Raw genomic sequence first — 18,795 nt, 5'->3', positions numbered from 1 at the left:
GGAGGTCCCAGGAGGAACCCAGGCCCGTCCCTGGCCCCTCAGTCACTGCCCTGCCCCACTGCACCGTGAGAGAGGGAAGGCCGGGGTGGAGGCTGAGGCAGGGGAGGCAAGAAAGGTGAAGTGGTTTAATGGGGCAGGATCTGGGGTCACACGGGGAAACAAGAGGCGGGGCAGGCGGTGAGGCTGTCCTGTGGTCACCATCACTGCAGCAGGAAGTTGAACAGGAGGTAGAGCAGAAGGGCAGCCACCAGGCCATGGGGTGCCTGAAGAGCCAGCTGGGACCCTGAGGTCAGCCGGTCACCATAGCGGTCCAAGAGTATCAGGGCCACACCATTGGTCCAGCCAAACCCCTCCTGGAGCAAGGCAAAGCCAAGAACCAGAGCTTTGCACCGTTTGAGTTAGAGTGTAGGATCTCTTTGCCCGGGGGCACCAAGAAGCACCAGTCAGGCCCTCCCCAGGGCCCACAGGAGGGTGCATTAATGCTGGGGGGGAAGGTCACGTCCCTTGTGGAATGTGTGTGGACCCCAGGATTTGCCTGTCAGGTGCTAGCCCACTCACCTGAACTTCATACTCCCCTCCGCCACCTGGCTGTCCGTTGCTGATGTCATACTGGGGACAAGAGGACATGCAGGTGATAAGGCTCTGCCCGGGGCCACACGCCATGGAGCCCCAGGAGAAGATGCTCTGGCCAGCAGCTACAGCCTGCGGTGCTGAGAGTGGCCACTGTGCCTCCCCTGGGCCTGGCCAAGCCTCACAGACACTCCTACCCTGGCGGACAGGCCACCTGCAGCTCACCTTCTCATACATGGCTGACTTTTGGGAGTAGACGTCAAAGTTGGTCTGGATCCAGTTCTGGGCCAGCTGGAAAGCCACTTCCTGGGTCTGAGGTGAGGGTGACTTGGCCAAGCCTAGACCCCACCCCAAGGAGGTCCTGAGTCTCCATCCCAGGCAAAGCAGGGGCCGGGCCTATGTGACCCCTGGAGGGAAGGAGGCCTGGCTGGGCCCTAGGGCCACCCTCTGGAGCCATGGCACCATCTAGTCCAGGCTGAGTGTGGAGCCGGGGAGGAGGGCAAGCAAGTTCCCTGGACAGGTGGGGGGCACATGTTTGCTGAGGGGGCAGCCAAGGGAGCAGAGGAGCCAGGGAAAGGAGGGGCTGGCTCCTCCAGTCACTTCCTTGTTGCAGGGTACTGACCCATACCCTGCAGTTGGGCCCTGGCAGCTGCCCAGGCCTGCCTCCCTACCTCTGATGACCAGGTCCTGCAGGGGGGCCCAGCCATTGGGGAAGTCCCACTGCTGGCCAGTCTTCAGGATAGAGGTGGGGATCCCATGCTGGTAGGTCAGGATCTTGTTGTCCTAGAAGGTTCCAGACATTGCTGTGACTGGGTGTGGCCTGGACAGGGGGCCAGTGTGCTGGGCCCTGGGAAGCCTAGGGAGCCTCCCCCCTCTTCTTGACTCATGGCTGCCCCCGTGTGGCCATAGTGGAACCTCCAGGCTGAGCCCCAGGTGCACACCAGCAGTGTGACCTGTCCTGGCCTTGTCTGGTCCCTGCTCAGAGGGAGGGGACAGTCCTGCTTCCAGGGTCCCAGACTGGCCACTGCCTCTCACCTCCAGGTATTTCAGAGCCTTGTCCACGACGCCAGAGTCAGAGAAGCAGCCAGCCCAGAGCGGGGCAAGGTTGGAGGGGTAAAAGTCAGGGTTCCTTTTCCCCTTCTCTAAGTCATAGTCAAACCAGGCACCTTTCTGCTCATCCCACAGGACAGCATTCATGGCAGCCAAGCGCTGAGCCTGTAGATCCCTGTACTTGGCAGCCTGGAAGTCGTTCCCTGGGGGGATTGCTTTTATTATTTATTTATTTATTTTTATATTTATTTTGGCAGTACTGGGGATGGGACCCAGGGGTATTCTACCTCCGAGCTATACCACAGGCCTAGTTTTTATTCTTTATTTTGAAACAGGCCTCACTGAGTTGCAGAAGGCCTCACTAAATAGCTGAGGCTGTCCTCAAACTGACCCTCCGGTCTCAGCCTCCCAAATGCTGGAATTATAAGCATGCGCCACCTCACCCAGCCAGCTGAGCCTGACTGGTAGCTCTGCCTTAGATGTCTTTTCCCTCACCTCTTCCATTGATGCTCCTCCCAGAGGGCTAGAAGGCTCTGAGAACCAGGAGGCACACCATTTTTCAAGCTTGATCATGGAGTCCCAGGGCAAATGGCTCTGGACAGCTCCCAGGCCTGCTCTGGCCACTTACCCTGGCTGTGTCTACTGTCCCCAGGGCACTCACTGGCTGTGGGTTCCCCTGATGCTGGGGGAAGGCATCTCTGGGGAAAGACAGTGGAAACTAGCCCTAGAGCCCCTCATAGCACAAAGGGGGTGTGTGTGAAGACACGGCAGTCCAGGCTTACCCTTTGCCCTTAACCCTGCCTGCAGTTCCATAGCCAAGGCAGGACCCCATGCTGGCACCCTCCTGCAGGCACTCACCCAGCCTAGAGTAGAAGCTGCTCATCAGCCCCTCTGCTTGACACAGGAAGGCATTCAGGTCCACAGGTACCAGTTTGCTGGTTCGGATGCTACTGAGCAGGTCGGGGTTTGGGCCTCCAAACAGCCAGCGGGAAGAGAAGTCCCAGCCAGATTCAGCTCCAGCCTTGAGCTCGGCCCACAGAGCCTCCCGGTCCCCTGTGAGGACAGAGCAGGCCAGCCTGGTTGTAGAGGGAGGCCCGACACACACACTTCAGAGGCCCACCTGGCCTCCCCAGGTCTCCCTCACCTGGCAGCTACTTACCTTCTGGTAAGGTTTCCGCCAGCTCCATGTCTTTGCTGTAGGACTCTGGCCTGGTGCAGAGGAGAGGGAAGAACTAGGGCCAGAAGGCGCTTGGCCTTCTACTCAGGTTGAGATGGGTGATGGTGTGTGTGTGTGTGTGTGTGTGTGTGTGTGTGTGTGTGACTGGGGATTGAACTCTAGGGCATTCTACCTCTGAACTACACTCCCAGTCCTTTTTATTTATTTATTTTATTTATTTATTTTTTTGGTGGTATTGGGGGTAGAACCCAGGGGCTTTCTACCTTTGGGCTATACTCCCAGACTTATTTTATATTTTATTTGGAAACAGGGTCTCACTAAGTTGCTAAGAGCCTCACTAAGTAGCTGAGGCTGTCTTCAAACCTGTGCGATCCTCCTGTCTCAGCCTCCCAAGTGGTGGGATTACAAGCGTGAGCCACCACGCCTGGCTTTTTTTTTTTTTTTTTTTTTTTGTGATACTGGGGGTGGAACCCAGGGGCTGGCTTTCTACCTCCGGGCTATACTCCCAGACCTTTTTTTATATTTTATTTGTAAACAGGGTCTCACTAAGTTGCTGAGAGCCTCACTAAGTAGCTGAGGCTGGCTTCGAACCCGTGCGATCCTCCTGTCTCAGCCTCCCAAGCGCGGGGATTACAAGCGTGCGCCACCACGCCCGGCTTTTTTTTTTTTTAATTTTGAAACAGCGTCTCAGTTACAGAGGGCCCATAAAGTTGCCGATGCTGGCCACAAAACTTCAATCCTCCTATCTCAGTCTACAGGTGTGTGCAACTAGGCTGGCTGGGCAGTGCCTCACCTGGGTCTGCCATAGGAGACATTATAGTGATTCAAGACGTAGCTCTTTCCCCCCAAGTTCACAGAGACGGTCCTGTTCCTGGTCCAGAAGTCCAATTCCAAGGCCAGAGTCTCGATGTTCTCCCTGCAGCGGAGCCAAGCAGCGCCTCAGCAGGGGCCCGGCCCTGGATGGGCCTGCAGGGCAGCCGGGCGGGGCACCCACCGTAGGAAGGTGATGTTGTTGGTATGAGCCACATACTGATCCATCATGAGGGTCAGGAGAGGGGGTTGGCTCCGCTGCAGGTAGTACACACGTCCACCATTGGGGATGTGCCCATAGCTGCCAAAGGAGGCCTGCTGATGTCCTCTGTCCAGCAGCCAGAGCCAGGGCATGACCAGCTCCAACCCCACAGTATATTCGCTTCTCCCCCAGCCCCTTCTTACGTCTTCACCAGGTCCAGGAAGTTCTGCAGCATGCCTTTTACGGTTCCGGCCATCTCAGAGAGGAGCAGGCCTTCCATCACCCAGTAGGAGTCCCTAGGGGAGGGACAGTCAGGCTGCAACCCCAGGCCAGCAGGGCACTGGCCCGGGGTCCCCACCGCTGTCCTGGGGACTCACCAGTAGTAGAACTCAACAAAGCGTCCACCAGGGACAATGAAGGGGTGTTGTGAATAGATCAGAGAGAATCGCTCAGGGTGGCTGAGAACCTCGGGCTTCATCTGAAGTTGGAGAGAGGTGCGGGGGAGCCCAGTGGCCACAGCTATCTCTGCAGCTCTCCCTGTGGGGTCCAGGCCAGCCGCCTTGGTGGCCTTGCTTTCCATGTGCCAGCCCTTGGGGTCCCGACTCTACTAAAATGTATAGGAGCCCTGACCACTCCGCTTGGCACCAGGCAAAGGACCAAGAGACAGCAGCTCTTACTGTGAGCCAGAGGGCTAAGGGCAATGGGGTGCTCTGTGGTTTCCTTTAACCCCCATATAACTGCTGCCACCACCAATCCAGGCCCAGAGAACCAGCCTCCCATCTCTGGCTCAGGTCAGAACGGGACCCCACACCCTTTCCCCATGTTCGACACATGTGGTAGGACCAGCTTGGGGTCTGCCCAGGACAATCAAGTCCTTGCTTGGCCATTCCCAGCAGTTCTAGAGCACGTGGTATCAGTAGAAACCTCAGCCTGCCTCAGTCACTTTATTTATTTATTTATTTATTTATTTATTTATTTATTTATTTTGTGGTGCTGGATATGGAACCCAGGAGCATTCTACCTCTGAGCTATACCCCAAGACTCATTTTATTTTTTATTTTGAAACAGGGTTTTGCTAGCTTATTGAGAATCTAGTTAAATTGCTGAGGCTATCCTTGAACCTGCGATCCTCCTGTCTCAGCCTCCAAAGTACTGGGATTACAGGCTTGGGCCACCCTGCCTGGCTCCACCTCAGTCACTTTGAGGAAGCAGCAGAACAGGGCTCAGGTGTGTTCCTGCCACCAGGGACAAAAGGGGCCACAGGGGCCTAGCCCCAGAGCTCAGAAAGGGAGAGGGCCAGCAGGAAGTCCAGCAGCTGGAGCCAGGGCAAGGCCAGCTCCAAGAGCATACTCACTTCTGACCCAAGATGGGCTAGGTTTGCCTGGGGGAGGGGGTGTCGGAGGCCACCTGGTGGGATGAAGGGGCAAAGGTACTTCCTCTGGACCTCAGATATTCTATAGGACTTTTGTTTGGTGACCTAAGTGGTTGGGGGCTCTGTTCTCAGGAGACATCTGGCTCTGGAGCACTGTGGACCCCACTGGCACAGCCCCTCTCCTCCCCAGCTCGTAGGTCAGGCCCAGGATACCGCTACCTTCCTCCCCAGCATCTTCCAGATCTGGTTCAGCTGGCCTGCCCAGGCACGCAGCTTGACGTCTAAGATCTTCTGCAGGATCCTGGGGCTGGAAGAGCACCGGCCCCACAGGGCTCAGGGAGGCAGTCCCATCCAGGGGCCCTCTCCTGGGCGCTGCCTGGAGTCCTACCTGTCTTTCCAGTCCTCGGGGGTCCAGGCCTGCAGCTCCTGCCCTGCAGCCTGGAAGTGCTGCTGGACGAACTCCTGCAGCTGCTGCCTGGGGATGCTGTGGTTGTGGGCTGCCTCTAGCTCATTGAAGTTCTGCAGGACTTGGTCTGGGGAACAGGAGATGGGAGGGTAGGTGGGCTGTCTGGAGCCACATCGGGGGGCCCCTCTGCCTGCCTCTGCCCCCACCTTCTATGGGTGGAAGGTTCCAGAGGAGGCAGGGTCGCCTCACCTGGAGTGGTGGACAGTGGCATGTCCACAAACTGCTTGTCGTCTGGATAGAGCTTGGCCATCTGAACCTGGTGCAGGAGCTCGCCGTAGCAGTAGATCTGGCTGCAGAGACAGGGTGAGGGAGGATCAGAGGAGGGTCTGGGCCTGGGGCAGGCTGCTCAGGGCACACTCCCCAGGCTGGGCGAGGACCGTGAACTGTGTACCGTGGTGGCATTCAAAGGTGGTCGAGACACACGCCAGAGCCCACACTGGGTGTTCATTTGAAACAGCAGAGGCTACCCGGTGAGCAAAAGGAGCTTGGTGCTTTAATCAGCGGTGTGTGAGAACCTGGGAGCCGGCATGGTCAACAGTCTGTGTGGACCCCACCAGAAGGGATCACAGCGAAGTCTGTGAGTGCACTCAGTGGCAATTGTGGAGATTTTGGAGCAGAAAAATGCACGATGGGTGTCATCTGAGAGAATGACTAGCTTGCTCTTGAGCGCTCATCAAAACAAGGAATCTGGAAACGCAGATGCCCTTAGTGTCGTGGTGAGGTCAGAGGACCTTTCAGATAAAGTAGTCAGTGCCCAGAAGAGTGGGAATGGTTTCTTTAGGAACTCATCGGGTGGGGACACCATCGTATTTCACACACACACACACACACACACACACACACACACACACACACACACACTAAAAAGCCGCTGGGTTTAGGAGTGACAGACACTATCTTGTTTCAAAGACCATTCACTCTGACGGGGAAGCTCTGAAGAAGAGCCCAATGCACGGAACCACATGCTATGTTCCTTGCTGTGATTTCGGAGTTGAGTGATAAAATTCCTCTATTATTGCTTTTCTTTTTTTGTGTGCGTGTGGTACTAGGGATTGAGCCACCCACTGGCATTCTACCTCTGAGCTACATCCTTGTCCTATTTTTTTTTTTTCAGTTTGAAACAGGGTTTCACTAAGTTGTGGAGTGTCCCACTAAGTTGCTGAGACTGCAAACCTGCAATTCTCTAGTCTCAGCCTCCCAAGTACTAGGATTATAAATATATGCCGAGCGTTGTGGCGCACACCTGTAATCCCCGCGCTTGGGAGGCGGAGACAGGAGGATCGTACAGGTTTGAAGTCAGCCGCGCTGGCTTAAGAGACCTTGTTTCCAAATAAAAATATAAAAATGGGTCTGGGAGTGTAGCCCGGAGGTAGAAGGGTTTCCAGGAACCCCAGTACCACCAAAATTTAATCATAATAAATAAATAATAAATAAGGGTCACTATGACTGGCTTTTTTTTTTTTTTTTTTTTTTTTTGTGATCCTGGCGGGTGGAACCTAGGGGCTTTCTACCTCTGGGCTATACTCCAAGCCCTATTTTATAATTTATTTGGAAACAGGGTCTCACTAAGTTGCTGAGAGCCTCACTACGTAGCTGAGGCTGACTTCGAACCTGGTACTTGAGATTGGACCCAGGGACACTGCCTCTGAGCTAACCCCCAGCTCTATTTATTTTTTATTCTGAAATAAGGTCTTGCTAAATTGCTTATGGTCTAGTTGCTGAGGCTAGTCTCAAGCCTGCGATCCTCCTGTCTTAGTTTTGAGTTTTTACTGACTGATAGGCAGTGCCAGATGGTCAGTGAAAAACTGAAATACTGCTGGGCATGGTGGTATATGTTTGTAATCCCAGTACTTGGGAGGGTGAGACAGGATGATCTCAGGTTTAAGGCCAGCCTCAGCTACTGAGTAAGGCCCTCTGGAACTTAGTGAGACCCTGTTTCAAAATAAAGAATAAAAAATGGGGCTGGGAGTGTAGCCTATAAGTAGAATGCCCCTGGGTTCCATCCCCAGTATGGCAAAAAAAAAAGTTAAAAATGAACTGAAATATTAAGTATGGTGTGGTGGTGTAAACCTGTAGGAGACTCTGTTTCAAAATAAAGAATAAAAAGGGCTGAAGGGTAGGGGCTGTGGCTCAAAGGTAGGATGTCCCTGCATTCAATCCTCAGTACCAAAAAACAAAAACTCTGATCTAGTAAAGTGATGCCCGTGTAGGGCAGAGCCCAATGGAAATCACTATATAAATGTAAGGCTGCGGTGTATACCTGGGGACAGAAGCAAAAGCTCACTATTCTATAAAATGCTATCTTGGAACAGAAAATACTGTACCATGTGGACTGCTGGGCCATGTACGATCCCTAGTGGCCGACAGTGGGTCAAATCACAGGGACATGTTTTATTGTGCACAAGCCTCCTTGTATGCGTGGGCTAGGAAAAAACCAAAACTGGCCATTTAGACATTGGTTGTCTGAAGTGCACGCCTTCGCAGAGTGGACGTACTCCACATGACTGCGAGGGGGGACCCGCTGGAGAGTCCTCTGCTCTGGTGGATCCAGGGAAAGAGGTGGCATAACCATGCAGTTCCTCCACATCACCGCAACTGATTTTTCCTGCCTAACCCAGTGGTTCCAGGGCAATGGTGCAGCTGTGGATGTCAGGAGCCAGGGTAGTTTACAAGCAAGAGGCTCCGGCTATGTCCTGAACCCTGTATTCAGTAATTCGGAGGAGCTGATAAGGTATTCTGGGCCTTCACCCCATTGGACTACACCGGGGTAGTCTGTGAACACAGCTGCTCTCCACAAGTTCTGCGCCTGGGAACACTCACCAGTGTCACACTGGTACCTGGAGCGGGTCTCGGAACAAGAGAATAAGGCTGTCTTTTAGCATGCTGTACCAGATGCCTGAAAGGGGGGAGGCATGCAGTTGCCGGCAGCACCCTGGCTTTCAGAGCCTGGTGGGTCCAGTGGCAGCCTGGGAGCTCAAGAGGCCCTCCTCCACCCAGGTCACAGCATCAGATGCTGAGCTGGACCAGTTGCTGAGGATGGAATGTAACTCTAGGGATATGCTAGTCTTTTGACTCTTAGGTTCCAGTTACAGCAGAGCATTTGGGAAGGAATTTCCAGAAATGACTCCCTACTGTTCCCATGAGCTATATAGTTTGCTGGGTGGCAGACAAGCCACTGCGTAGCCATAAACCTTGATAATCCAATGCTTGCAAAGTCCCTGATTATAATGGAGCGAATAGCCAGGCGTGGTGGCGCACGCTTGTAATCCCAGCATTCGGGAGGCTGAGACCAGAGGATCGTGGTTCATGGACAGCCTCAGCTACTTAGTGAGGCCCTCTGCAACTCAGTGAGACCCAGTTTCAAAATAAAGAATAAGCCAGGCGTGGTGGCCCATGCTTGTAATCCCTGCGCTTGGGAGGCGGAGACAGGAGGATCACGCAGGTTCGAAGCCAGCTGCGCTGGCTTAAGAGACCCTGTTTCCAAATAAAAAAAAAAGGTCTGGGAGTGTAGCCTGGAGGTAGAAGGGCTTCCAGGAACCCCAGTATCACCACTAATAATAATAATAATAATAATAATAAAGAATAAAAAATAGGGCAGGGAGTGTAGCTTGGAGGTCGCATGCCTCTGGGTTCCATCCCCAGGCCTGCAAAAAATAATAATAATAATAATAATAGGCCGGGCGTGGTGGCACACGCTTGTAATACCCGCGCTTGGGAGGCAGAGACAGGAGGATCACGCAGGTTTGAAGCCAGCTGCGCTGGCTTAAGAGACCCTGTTTCCAAATAAAAAAATAGGTCTAGGAGTGTAGCCCAGAGATAGAAGGGCTTCCAGGAACTCCAGTACCACCACCACTAATAATAATAATAATAATAATAATAATAATAATAATAAAGAATAAAAAATAGGGCAGGGGGTGTAGCTCGGAGGTTGCATGCCTCTGGGTTCCATCCCCAGGCCTGCAAATAATAATAATAATAATAATAGGCCGCGCGTGGTGGTACACATTTGTAATCCCCGCGCTTGCGAGGCAGAGACAGGAAGATCATGCAGGTTCGAAGCCAGCCGCGCTGGCTTAAGAGACCCTGTTTCCACATAAAAAAGTACAAAAATAGATCTGGGAGTGTAGCCCATGGGAGTGTAGCCGGAGGTAAAAGGGCTTCCAGGAACCCAGTACCAACCAAAAAAAAATAATAATAATAATAAATAAATAAATAAAAATAATAATGGAGCAAATACAGCACCACCGGTCCCACTGACACCCTGCCATGCACTGTGCCGACAAGTGCAGGTGGCCATCTTTGTGGACAGGAGGGAGGGGAAGGGTCTTGATGGGAGGGAAATGGGAGGCATGGCCTGGTATGTTCAGTCTCTCCTGAGGACCCGCGTCCTGAGACGGGAAGATTACTGGAGATCTTATCAAGTACTCAAACTAAGTTAGGTTTCAGTGTGACCACCACTAATACAACCCTAGTATGGGGAATCCACTGTTTTGGGGCACAAAACATGTATCCTAACTGCATTCATGCCTTTAATTCACAAAAGCAACAACATACGTAGAGTACTAAACAATACTGGCCCGGGGATGAAAAGGGGCTTTCAGGAAGACAAGTTCCCCCAGCGTGGAGCAAACGGAATTTGCTTTGTTTGTTTTGTTTTGTTGTAGCACTGGAGATTGAACCCAGGGTCATTCTACTTCTTAGATACACCCCAGTCATTTTTATTACTTATTTATTTCCTTATTTATTTATTCTTGTGGTATTGGGGATTGAACCCAGGGGCATTCTACCTCCGAGCTATACTCCCAGCCTCATCTTATTTTTATCTTGAAATTGGGTCTCGCTAGGTTGATGAATCTCAGTACTTGTTGAGGCTGTCCTTGAACCTGCTGTCCTCCTGTCTCAACCTCCCAAGTACAGGGATAGAGGCATGCACCACCTTATTATGTATGTATGTATGTATGTATGTATGCATGTATGTATGTACTGGGGGTGGAACCCAGAGGCTTTCTACCTCCGGGCTATACTCCCAGACCTATTTTATACTTTATTTGGAAACAGGGTCTCACTAAGTTGCTGAGAGCCTCCCTAAGTAGCTAAGGCTGGCTTCGAACCTGCGCGATCCTCCTGTCTCAGCCTCCCAAGCGCGGGGATTACAAGCGTGCGCCACCACGCCCGGTTGTGCAATTAATTTTTTTTAAGAAGTTTATTAGAAAGATAGAAATACAGAGGATAGGCATAGCTCCATACCAGACTGGCGTGGAGGGGTGACTTGAATGAATACACCCTGCAATTAATTTTTGATGCTAACTAGACTGTTGAGGGCAAGGTCCAATGAAGCCACCTTCACTTTGGGTGCCAGCTGCAGTCTTGGGCGTCCTCAGGCTGTTCACACTTCACATCAACTGGTTGCAGATCTGGGGGTTCCCACTACTCCCTCCAATTTGTTGATTTGCTAACATGGCTAACATGTAAGTGCTATACTTACGATTATAGTTTTCCCTTAAAGATGCAAATCAGTACAGTGTACAAACTGTACTTAGGACAATAGTTTTTTTCTCATAAGGATTCAAATGAAGAGGTGCACAGGGTGGGTGTGGGAAGGGCAGAGCTCGGGTCCTCGTCCTAGATCAGGGCACAGCGCCCGGCCTGCACACCCATGTGTTTTACAACCAGGACGTTTTGCCGATCTCCAGTGTCTAGAGTTTGGATATTCACACGTAGACACGAGTGACTGAGTCATTGGCCTCATAAGTGAAATCAGTCTCCGGCTCGCCTGCTCTCCCCAGAAGTAGGAGGTGAGCTGCTGCCAGCTGGCCAAAGCCTCAGCCTTCTCACCGCACGGTCAATCTCTCTGGCACGACCTGCTCCCACCCAGAGCCATCTCTCTAGCGCAGGCTCCCCAGCATCAACTCATCATGAATACTAAAGACACTCCCAGCATTTGGGAAATTCCAAAGGCTCAGAGACTACCTCCCACAAACCCAGGTCGAAGGACAGACAAATTCGTAATTATGCAACTGTCTGCCCCTAGTCTGGCCACGGGTCAAATTTGTGCGCTATCTTCTGTTCTTGTCCTTTGACAGCACTTTGAGCATTGCATCTACACTTGATACACGGACCCCTATCTGTTCCTGTTAGAAAGACTTGTAGCCAGCCGGGTGTGGTGGCGTAGGTTCCTAATCCCAGCATTTGGGAGGCTGAGACAGGAGGATCGTGGTTCGCGGACAGCCTCAGCTACATAGTGAGGCCCTCTGCAACTCAGTGAGACCCTGTTTCAAAATAAAGAATAAAAAGCCGGGCGTGGTGGCGCACGCTTGTAATCCCCGCGCTTTGGAGGCTGAGACAGGAGGATCGCACGGGTTCGAAGCCAGCCTCAGCTACTTAGTGAGGCTTTCAGCAATTTAGTGAGACCCCGTTTCCAAATAAAATATAAAAATAGGTCTGAAAGTATAGCCCAGAAGTAGAAAACCTCTGGGTTCCACCCCAGTACCACCAAAAATAAAATAAATAAATAAATAAATAAATAAATAAATAAAACAAAATAAAGAATAAAAAATAGGGCTGGGGGTATGTCTCAGAGGTAGAATGCCCCTGGGTTCCATTCTCAGTACAGCGGAAAAAAAAAAAAAAAAAAAAAAAAGACTTATAGCCTTCCAGGAAGGGCCTCCCCCTGGGGGAGTCTGTCCACCGCCATGTGCAATCTCTGTCTCTCTTGTTGACAGAATAGTGTGTGTGTGTGTGTGTGTGTGTGTGTGTGTGTGTGTGTGTGTGTAAGAGAGAGAGAGAGAGAGAGAGAGTGTGTCCCAGGGGCATTCTACTTCTGAGCTACACCTGCAGTCCTATTTTAGATTTTTATTTAGAAACAGAGTCTCACTACGTTGCAGGGGGCCTTGCTACAAGTAGCTGAGGCTGGCCTCAAACCTGAGATCCTCCTGTCTCAGCCTTCCAAGCACTGGGGTTACAGGTGTGCACCACCATGCCCTGTCAGAACAGCTTAGTGGTATTTTGTGCCTCAGAGGAATGAGGAAGAATATGCTTGCTTCCATTCAGCTTATCTCTGTAGTGCTCTAGCTCCCAATGTCTCCTAATCTCATGGACCCTAGTGGGACACAGGAATCTCCACTTTTCTCTAATTAAATTCTGATTCTGGAAGGAGATCTGGAGATCTTTCTCATAGGCAACAACCTTTCTTTTTTTCTTTTTCTTTTTCTTTTTCTTTTTTGTCTTTCTTTCTTTCTTTTTTCTTTCTTTTTTGTACTGGGGATGGAACCCAGGGGCATTCTACCTCTGAGCTACACTCCTAGCCCTATTGTGTGTGTGTGTGTGTGTGTGTGTGTGTGTGTGTGTGTGAGTGATACTAGGGGTGGAACCCAGGGACTTTCTGCCTCTGGGCTATACTCTCAGACCTATTTTTATATTTTTTATTTGGAAACAGGTTCTCACTAAGTTGCTGAGAGCCTCACTAAGTAGCTGAGGCTGGCTTCGAACCTGTGTGATCCTCCTGTCTCAGCCTCCCAAGTGCTGGGATTACAAGCGTGTGTCACCACCCCCTGGCTCCTAGCCCTATTTATTTTTTATTTTGAAGCAAGGTCTCACTGAGTTGCAAAGAGCCTTACTAAGTAGCTGAGGCTGGCTGTGAACTGTGATCCTCCCGTCTCAGCCTCCCAAATGCTGGGATTATAAGTGTGCGCCACCACATCCGGCTTCTTTTTTCTTTTTTGGTACTGGGGGTTGAACCCAGGGGCATCCTCTGAGCTACACCCCCAGCCCTATTTTTATTCTTTATTTTGAAACAGGGCCTCACTAAGTTGTGGAGGGCCTCACAAGTTGCTGAGGCCATCCAAAAACTGGCGATTCTCCTGTCTCCCAAGTACTGGGATTACAAGTGTGTGCCAGCACACCTGGCAACAACCTGTCTTGGTTTAACATACTTCTAAAATTTCTATATTGACTCCACAGGGCCACACCCAAAGAGCATTGTTCTGTGTGTGTGTGTGTGTACGTGTGTGTGTGTGTGTATATGTGTGTGTATACGTGTGTGTGTGTGTGTGTGTGTGTGTGTGTGTATGGGTATTGAACTCAGGGGAGTTCTACCTCTGAGCTATACCCCCAGTTCTTTGCATTTTTTAAATTTTGAACAGCATCTCACTAAGTTGCAAAGGGTCTTGCTAAGTTGCTGAGGCTGGCCTTGAGGCTGCACCCTTCTGTCTCAGCCTCCCAAGTACAGGGATTACAAGCATGCGCCACCGTGCCCGGCTGGGGCCATTGTTTTTAGAGAGCAGTTTTCCGTAGTTCTTCTGCCTGACCATATGGCTGGTCATTGGCTCTTTCCAAGAACTGGTCAAACCCAAAGCCAATGGCAAAGCATATGCAGTTCAGCCTCCAACGTTGACTTCTCGCCTCCTTCGATCAGAGCAGCAGCCACAAACTGCTGCTTGTTCACCTGGGAACTTCCACCATAAACCGGCGGCTCTGCTGGCCCACTGAGAGCTGCTTAACAGGCATTTTACAAGCCCGCACAGAATCTGGCAGCTCCTTAAGCGATTTCAAAGTCATTTCCCAGGGGACAAGAGTCCACCTGCTCCTGCGCACACTGAAGACCTCTGTCCCTGGTGCCACGCTCTGTACACCCATGAATGTTTTACTACGGCACTGCCCTCCCTCTGAAATCACGCCTCCAACATCATCACCAGGTTTTTGTTTTGTTTTGTTTTATAGTACTAGAGATTGAACCCAGGGGAATTCCATCTCCGAACTATATCCCCAGACCTATTTTATATTTTTATTTTGAAACGGGGTCTCATTAGGCTGATAAAAGGCTCACTACTTGCTGAGGCTGTCCTTGAACCTGTGATCCTCCTGCCTCAGCCTCCCAAGTACAGGGATTACAAGCATGTGCCACCACACCCGGGCTATCACCCACAAGTTTTAACAATATCTTATATCCTCCAGGTGTAGGGGCAATTTCAAGTAATGGATATCAAGCTAATAATTACCTCTCAACTGGAAATGCCCTAGTCCAAAGTTTCAGCAGCTGGGCTGAGAGAAGCTCAGAGGATTTTCTCTAGGACCGCTCCATGCTCCACAGAAGGGGGACGGCCACATGGACTGGGGCAGCCCCACCGCCCCTGGGTTCACCTCCTGCTTTATGGTACTCCACAATGGAGAGTTTTCCAGCCAAATACAGTATTACAAAAAACCATTAGAACAGGAGCTGGGTGCATGCCCAGTAGCACATATGCTCAGCAGGCATGAGACCTTGGGTTTGATCCCCAAAACCAATAACTAAAACCTACTCAAGCAATTTTCATTCATGCTTTCACCTAAATCCCATCAACCTTTGCATTTCTAACCAAGGACCCATCAGGACAGCACTTTGTGTGTGATACTGGAGACTGAACCTTCAAGCTACACTCCCAGCCCAATATTATTTCTTATTTGGAAACAGGGTCTGGCTAGGTTGCTGAGAGCCTCACTAAGTTGCAGAGGCTGATTTCGAACCTGTGATTCTCTTGTCTCAGCCTCTCAAGTACTGGGATTACCGGCATGTACGTGTAAGCCTTGCTTCTCCAACGCTTGGCGTGGACCAGAGGAGCAGTCTGAGCTTGGCCCAGCTCTTTCTTTTATGTCAGCTGTTAAGGATAACAATCTGTATGGAGTGTGTGTGTGTGTGTGTGTGTGTGTGTGTGTGTGTGTGTGTGTGTGTAATTTGCTTTATTTTTGGTACTGGGGATTGAACTAAGAGAGGGATTCTACTAGTGAGCTACACCCCCAACCTTTTTTATTTTTATTTTTTATTTTGTAGTGGTACTGAGGATTGAACCCAGGGGCATTCTACCTCTGAGCTACAACCCCAGCCCTATTTTACTTTTTATTTTGAAACAGAATATCACTAGGTTGATGAGAATCTCACTACTTGCTAAGACTGTCCTTGAAGTGCAATCCTCCTGTCTCAGCTTCCCAAGTTCTTGGACTACAGGTGTTCACCATTACACCCAGCTTTTATTTTTGAAACAGGATCTCACTGTTTGCCAGCTGGCCTCAAACCTGTGATCCTCCTGCCTCAGCTTCCCTAGTGCTGTGATTATGAGTGTGTGCCACTTCCTCTGGCAGGGATTATATATTTTGCTTTCTTCTTAGTAGCTTGCGTTGCCTAATGCATCAGTAAGTCAGCTCTCCAGGCCCTTAGCCCATCATCTCTAAACATCATTAGCGCCCAGCATGGCAGCACACACTTGTAATCCCAGTACTTGGGAGGTGGAAACAGGAGGATCCCAGGTTCCAGGCCAGCCTCAGCTACTTAGGTCCTCCGTAACTTAGACCCCATTTCAAAATAAAAAATAAGGTGTGCTGATATGATTGGACAGTGGGAAGGGACTCTTCCTGATATGATTGGACAGTGGGAAGGGACTCTTCCTCCCTGCTTTTCTGAGGTTCTGCCACCATCATGAATGACATAGTAATGATCCAGACCAGGAAACTCATGACCAACCAGCTACTTCAGAGGAAACACATCGTCATTGATGTCCTTCAACCTGGGAAGGCAACAGTGCCTAAGATGAAAATTTGGGGGAAATTAGCCCAGATGTACAAGACAACACCAGATGTCATCTTTGCATTTGGATTCAGGACCCATTTTGGTGGTGGCAAGTCAACTGGCTCAAGAAAACAGCGAAAGGAACCCAAGAACAGGATGAAGAAAGTCCGGGGGACTGCAAAGGCCGATGCTGGGGCTGGCAAAAAGCTGAAGGAGTAACGATCCTGCAGTGACTGTGTGAATTTGTCACAAGGATTAATAAACTGTAAAAACTTGAAAAAAATAAACAAAAATGAAAATAGGGCTGGGGGTGTAGGTCAGAGGTAGAATGCCCCTGGGTTCAATCCCCAGTGCCACAGAAAATGGAATGAATGAATGAATGAATGAATCCTGTTGGCAAGGAACTCTGACCTCCCATAACTGAATACAGCTACACTTCCACGCCCTTCTCTAGCCAACAGGAATCTAATCCCTCCCCTTGGCTTCCTGTTCTTTGTTTTCTCAAACCACCTGTCTCACTGTCAGCTCCTGAACCCCACATTTTCTTGTTATTTTATATTTTGGTATTGGAAATTGAACCCAGAGGCATTCTACCTCCAAGGTACGCTGCCAGCCCAATTTTATTTCTTATTTGGAAACAGGGTCTCACTGGGTTGCTGAAGGTCTTCCTAAATTGCCAAGGCTGGCTTTGAACCTGTGATCCTCCTGTCTCAGCCTCCCAAGTACTGGGAATACAAGCGTGCACCATCATGTCCCGCTGAACTCCACATTTTCTGACACCAAATGCAATTCAGTTCTGGTGTTAGCCCCCTGGAATCATGCGCACTCCACACCCAGGCTCAGCACAATGCATGGTGAGACCTTTCAGCACAAGTTCAGGGCTGTGGGAGATCCCAGGATTCCCTCAGATTGGAGAATGTCACCTGGTTCAATTCCCCAACTCGCTACACACATGGCCTGTCTCCAGCCTGTCTACACATACCCGTTAGCTGTTAAATTTATCGATAGGCATGGCAAGAGATTCTATACATGCCTGAAAATATATCCTGACTGTCGGCCTTAGGGATCAACGACAGGTTCTCTTTGCCCACATATGGCAAGCAACCTAACACTTCACAGAACCACCCCGCAGCCTCGCTGAAGTCCTGGTAACTCAGGACAAAGCTACTCGTCATCCCAGACAGCTCCCTTCCCTTCAGACGCTACACAGACATCAGCAAGCTGTAATAACTCAGTCTTCAAAACATGTCTCCTTTGGAGTCACTTGGCACAGCCCCGGCCCACCACTGGTGAGCAAGGCCTGATCCCCTCTTCTCTGGGGCCCTACCCCTCCAGGCCCCATCCCACTCCTGGCCCAGTTCTTTACCTTGAAAGGTGCTTCAGGCCCTTTGCATCACAGTGTCGGTGTCTGGGCTGTCCTCTCTATCCACTCAGGAACAGACAGTTCTTTCTACTGACCTCCCCTCAGAGACACCTCCTCCCATCTTGCCCATGTCCACCACCTCGTGCCTCGCGAGGCCCCTCGCTTCTAGCTGACCCTGGCTCCTAGGTGTATTTTCCCATCCACTGTGCTCCTCTCCCTACTGAGAGTCTGTTTTCACTGTTCTTGCGGGAGCTGGGGGAGCCGAGCCTGCGAGCCCACGTGGAGTGAAGAGAGGATGAGCCCTGAGCCCCGGAGGCAGGACGGGCTCGCTCAGCGCCACAGCTGGTGATGGAGGCTGAGGCTCAGGGAAGAGGGTCTGACTTGCCTGGACACAGAGAGAGCATTCAGGGCCCAGGCTCAGCCACGTTCCTCACAGGCCTTGCTCTCACTCGGGCTAGGAACACTGAGAGAGTTTTCTGGAAGGATCCTGGGAGGGTCACCTGAGGGGCAGGCTCTGGCCAGCAGGGCAGGGGCCAGCACAAGCAGCCTCAGGCAGCTCCAGCTGGTCCCAGGGCTTGAAACAAATCTTGCTACACAAGGGAACCCAATTTTTGTTCCTTCTTTCTGAAGGAATGACCTTCACAGGTTAGAGATTTATCTGGCCTCCCTCCATGCCTACCTCTCACAGGGTGGGGGTAGGGCCTCCTGGGACCGAAGCCCCAGGCCCAGCAGAAGCAGCAGGTACAGCTTCCAGCTCCTCTCGGCCATGCCAGCTATGACCGTGACAATGAGCAAGCCCACTGGGCACAGCCTGGCCCAGCTGCCTATCCAAAGCAGCCAAAGTCCAGGCTTTGAGGCGTGGCCGCCTAGAGGGGCACGGTGTGTTTGGAACGTGGCCTGATGCCCCCCCCCTTCTGCTTTTTTTTTTTTTTTTTTTTTTAGCACTGGGGATGGAACCCAGGGGCATTCTACCTCTGAGCTACATCCCCTGCCCTATTTTTATTCTTTATTTGGAAACAGTCTCACTGAGTTGCAAAGGGCCTCACTAAATAGCTGAGGCTGCCCACGAACCACGATCCTCCTGTCTCAGCCTCCCAAATGCTGGAATTACAAGTGTGTGCCACCACGTCCGGCTTCAGTGTCTTACTTTCAAGGCACTCCACTGTGTCCCTCTGACACAGTGCTTTGATTGTTCTGTCCCTTCTTTCTACCTTTGTAATAATAAAATTTGTTTAAGTATATGCAACA

The 18,795-nt window shown here is 51.1% G+C and overlaps 2 protein-coding genes across 2 annotated transcripts; one reads left to right on the top strand and one right to left on the bottom strand.

The window, feature by feature from the left end:
• Positions 1–200: 200 nt before the first annotated feature.
• On the bottom strand, positions 201–18,315 carry TREH (trehalase; the record flags this gene model as incomplete). The annotated part of the gene is made up of 15 exons (XM_080692335.1): positions 201–353; positions 559–609; positions 796–908; positions 1,242–1,353; positions 1,606–1,823; positions 2,479–2,673; positions 2,780–2,829; positions 3,591–3,713; positions 3,792–3,908; positions 4,013–4,105; positions 4,187–4,287; positions 5,401–5,488; positions 5,570–5,714; positions 5,837–5,937; positions 18,227–18,315. 15 exons carry the CDS (start codon positions 18,313–18,315, stop codon positions 201–203), a joined length of 1,749 nt encoding a protein of 582 aa, XP_080548461.1.
• On the top strand, positions 16,095–16,403 carry LOC308260805 (small ribosomal subunit protein eS24-like; the record flags this gene model as incomplete). Its single annotated transcript, XM_080692348.1, has 1 exon — positions 16,095–16,403. The coding sequence occupies one exon, from the start codon at positions 16,095–16,097 to the stop codon at positions 16,401–16,403; it is 309 nt and encodes a 102-aa protein (XP_080548474.1).
• Positions 18,316–18,795: the final 480 nt, after the last annotated feature.

This window comes from Muscardinus avellanarius (genome assembly GCF_963383645.1).
Source record: "Muscardinus avellanarius genome assembly, chromosome: 1".
Taxonomy (NCBI): Eukaryota; Metazoa; Chordata; class Mammalia; order Rodentia; family Gliridae; genus Muscardinus; species Muscardinus avellanarius.
The sequence above is the reverse complement of the archived record's forward strand: the minus strand, read 5'-3'. Positions and strand labels throughout refer to the sequence as shown.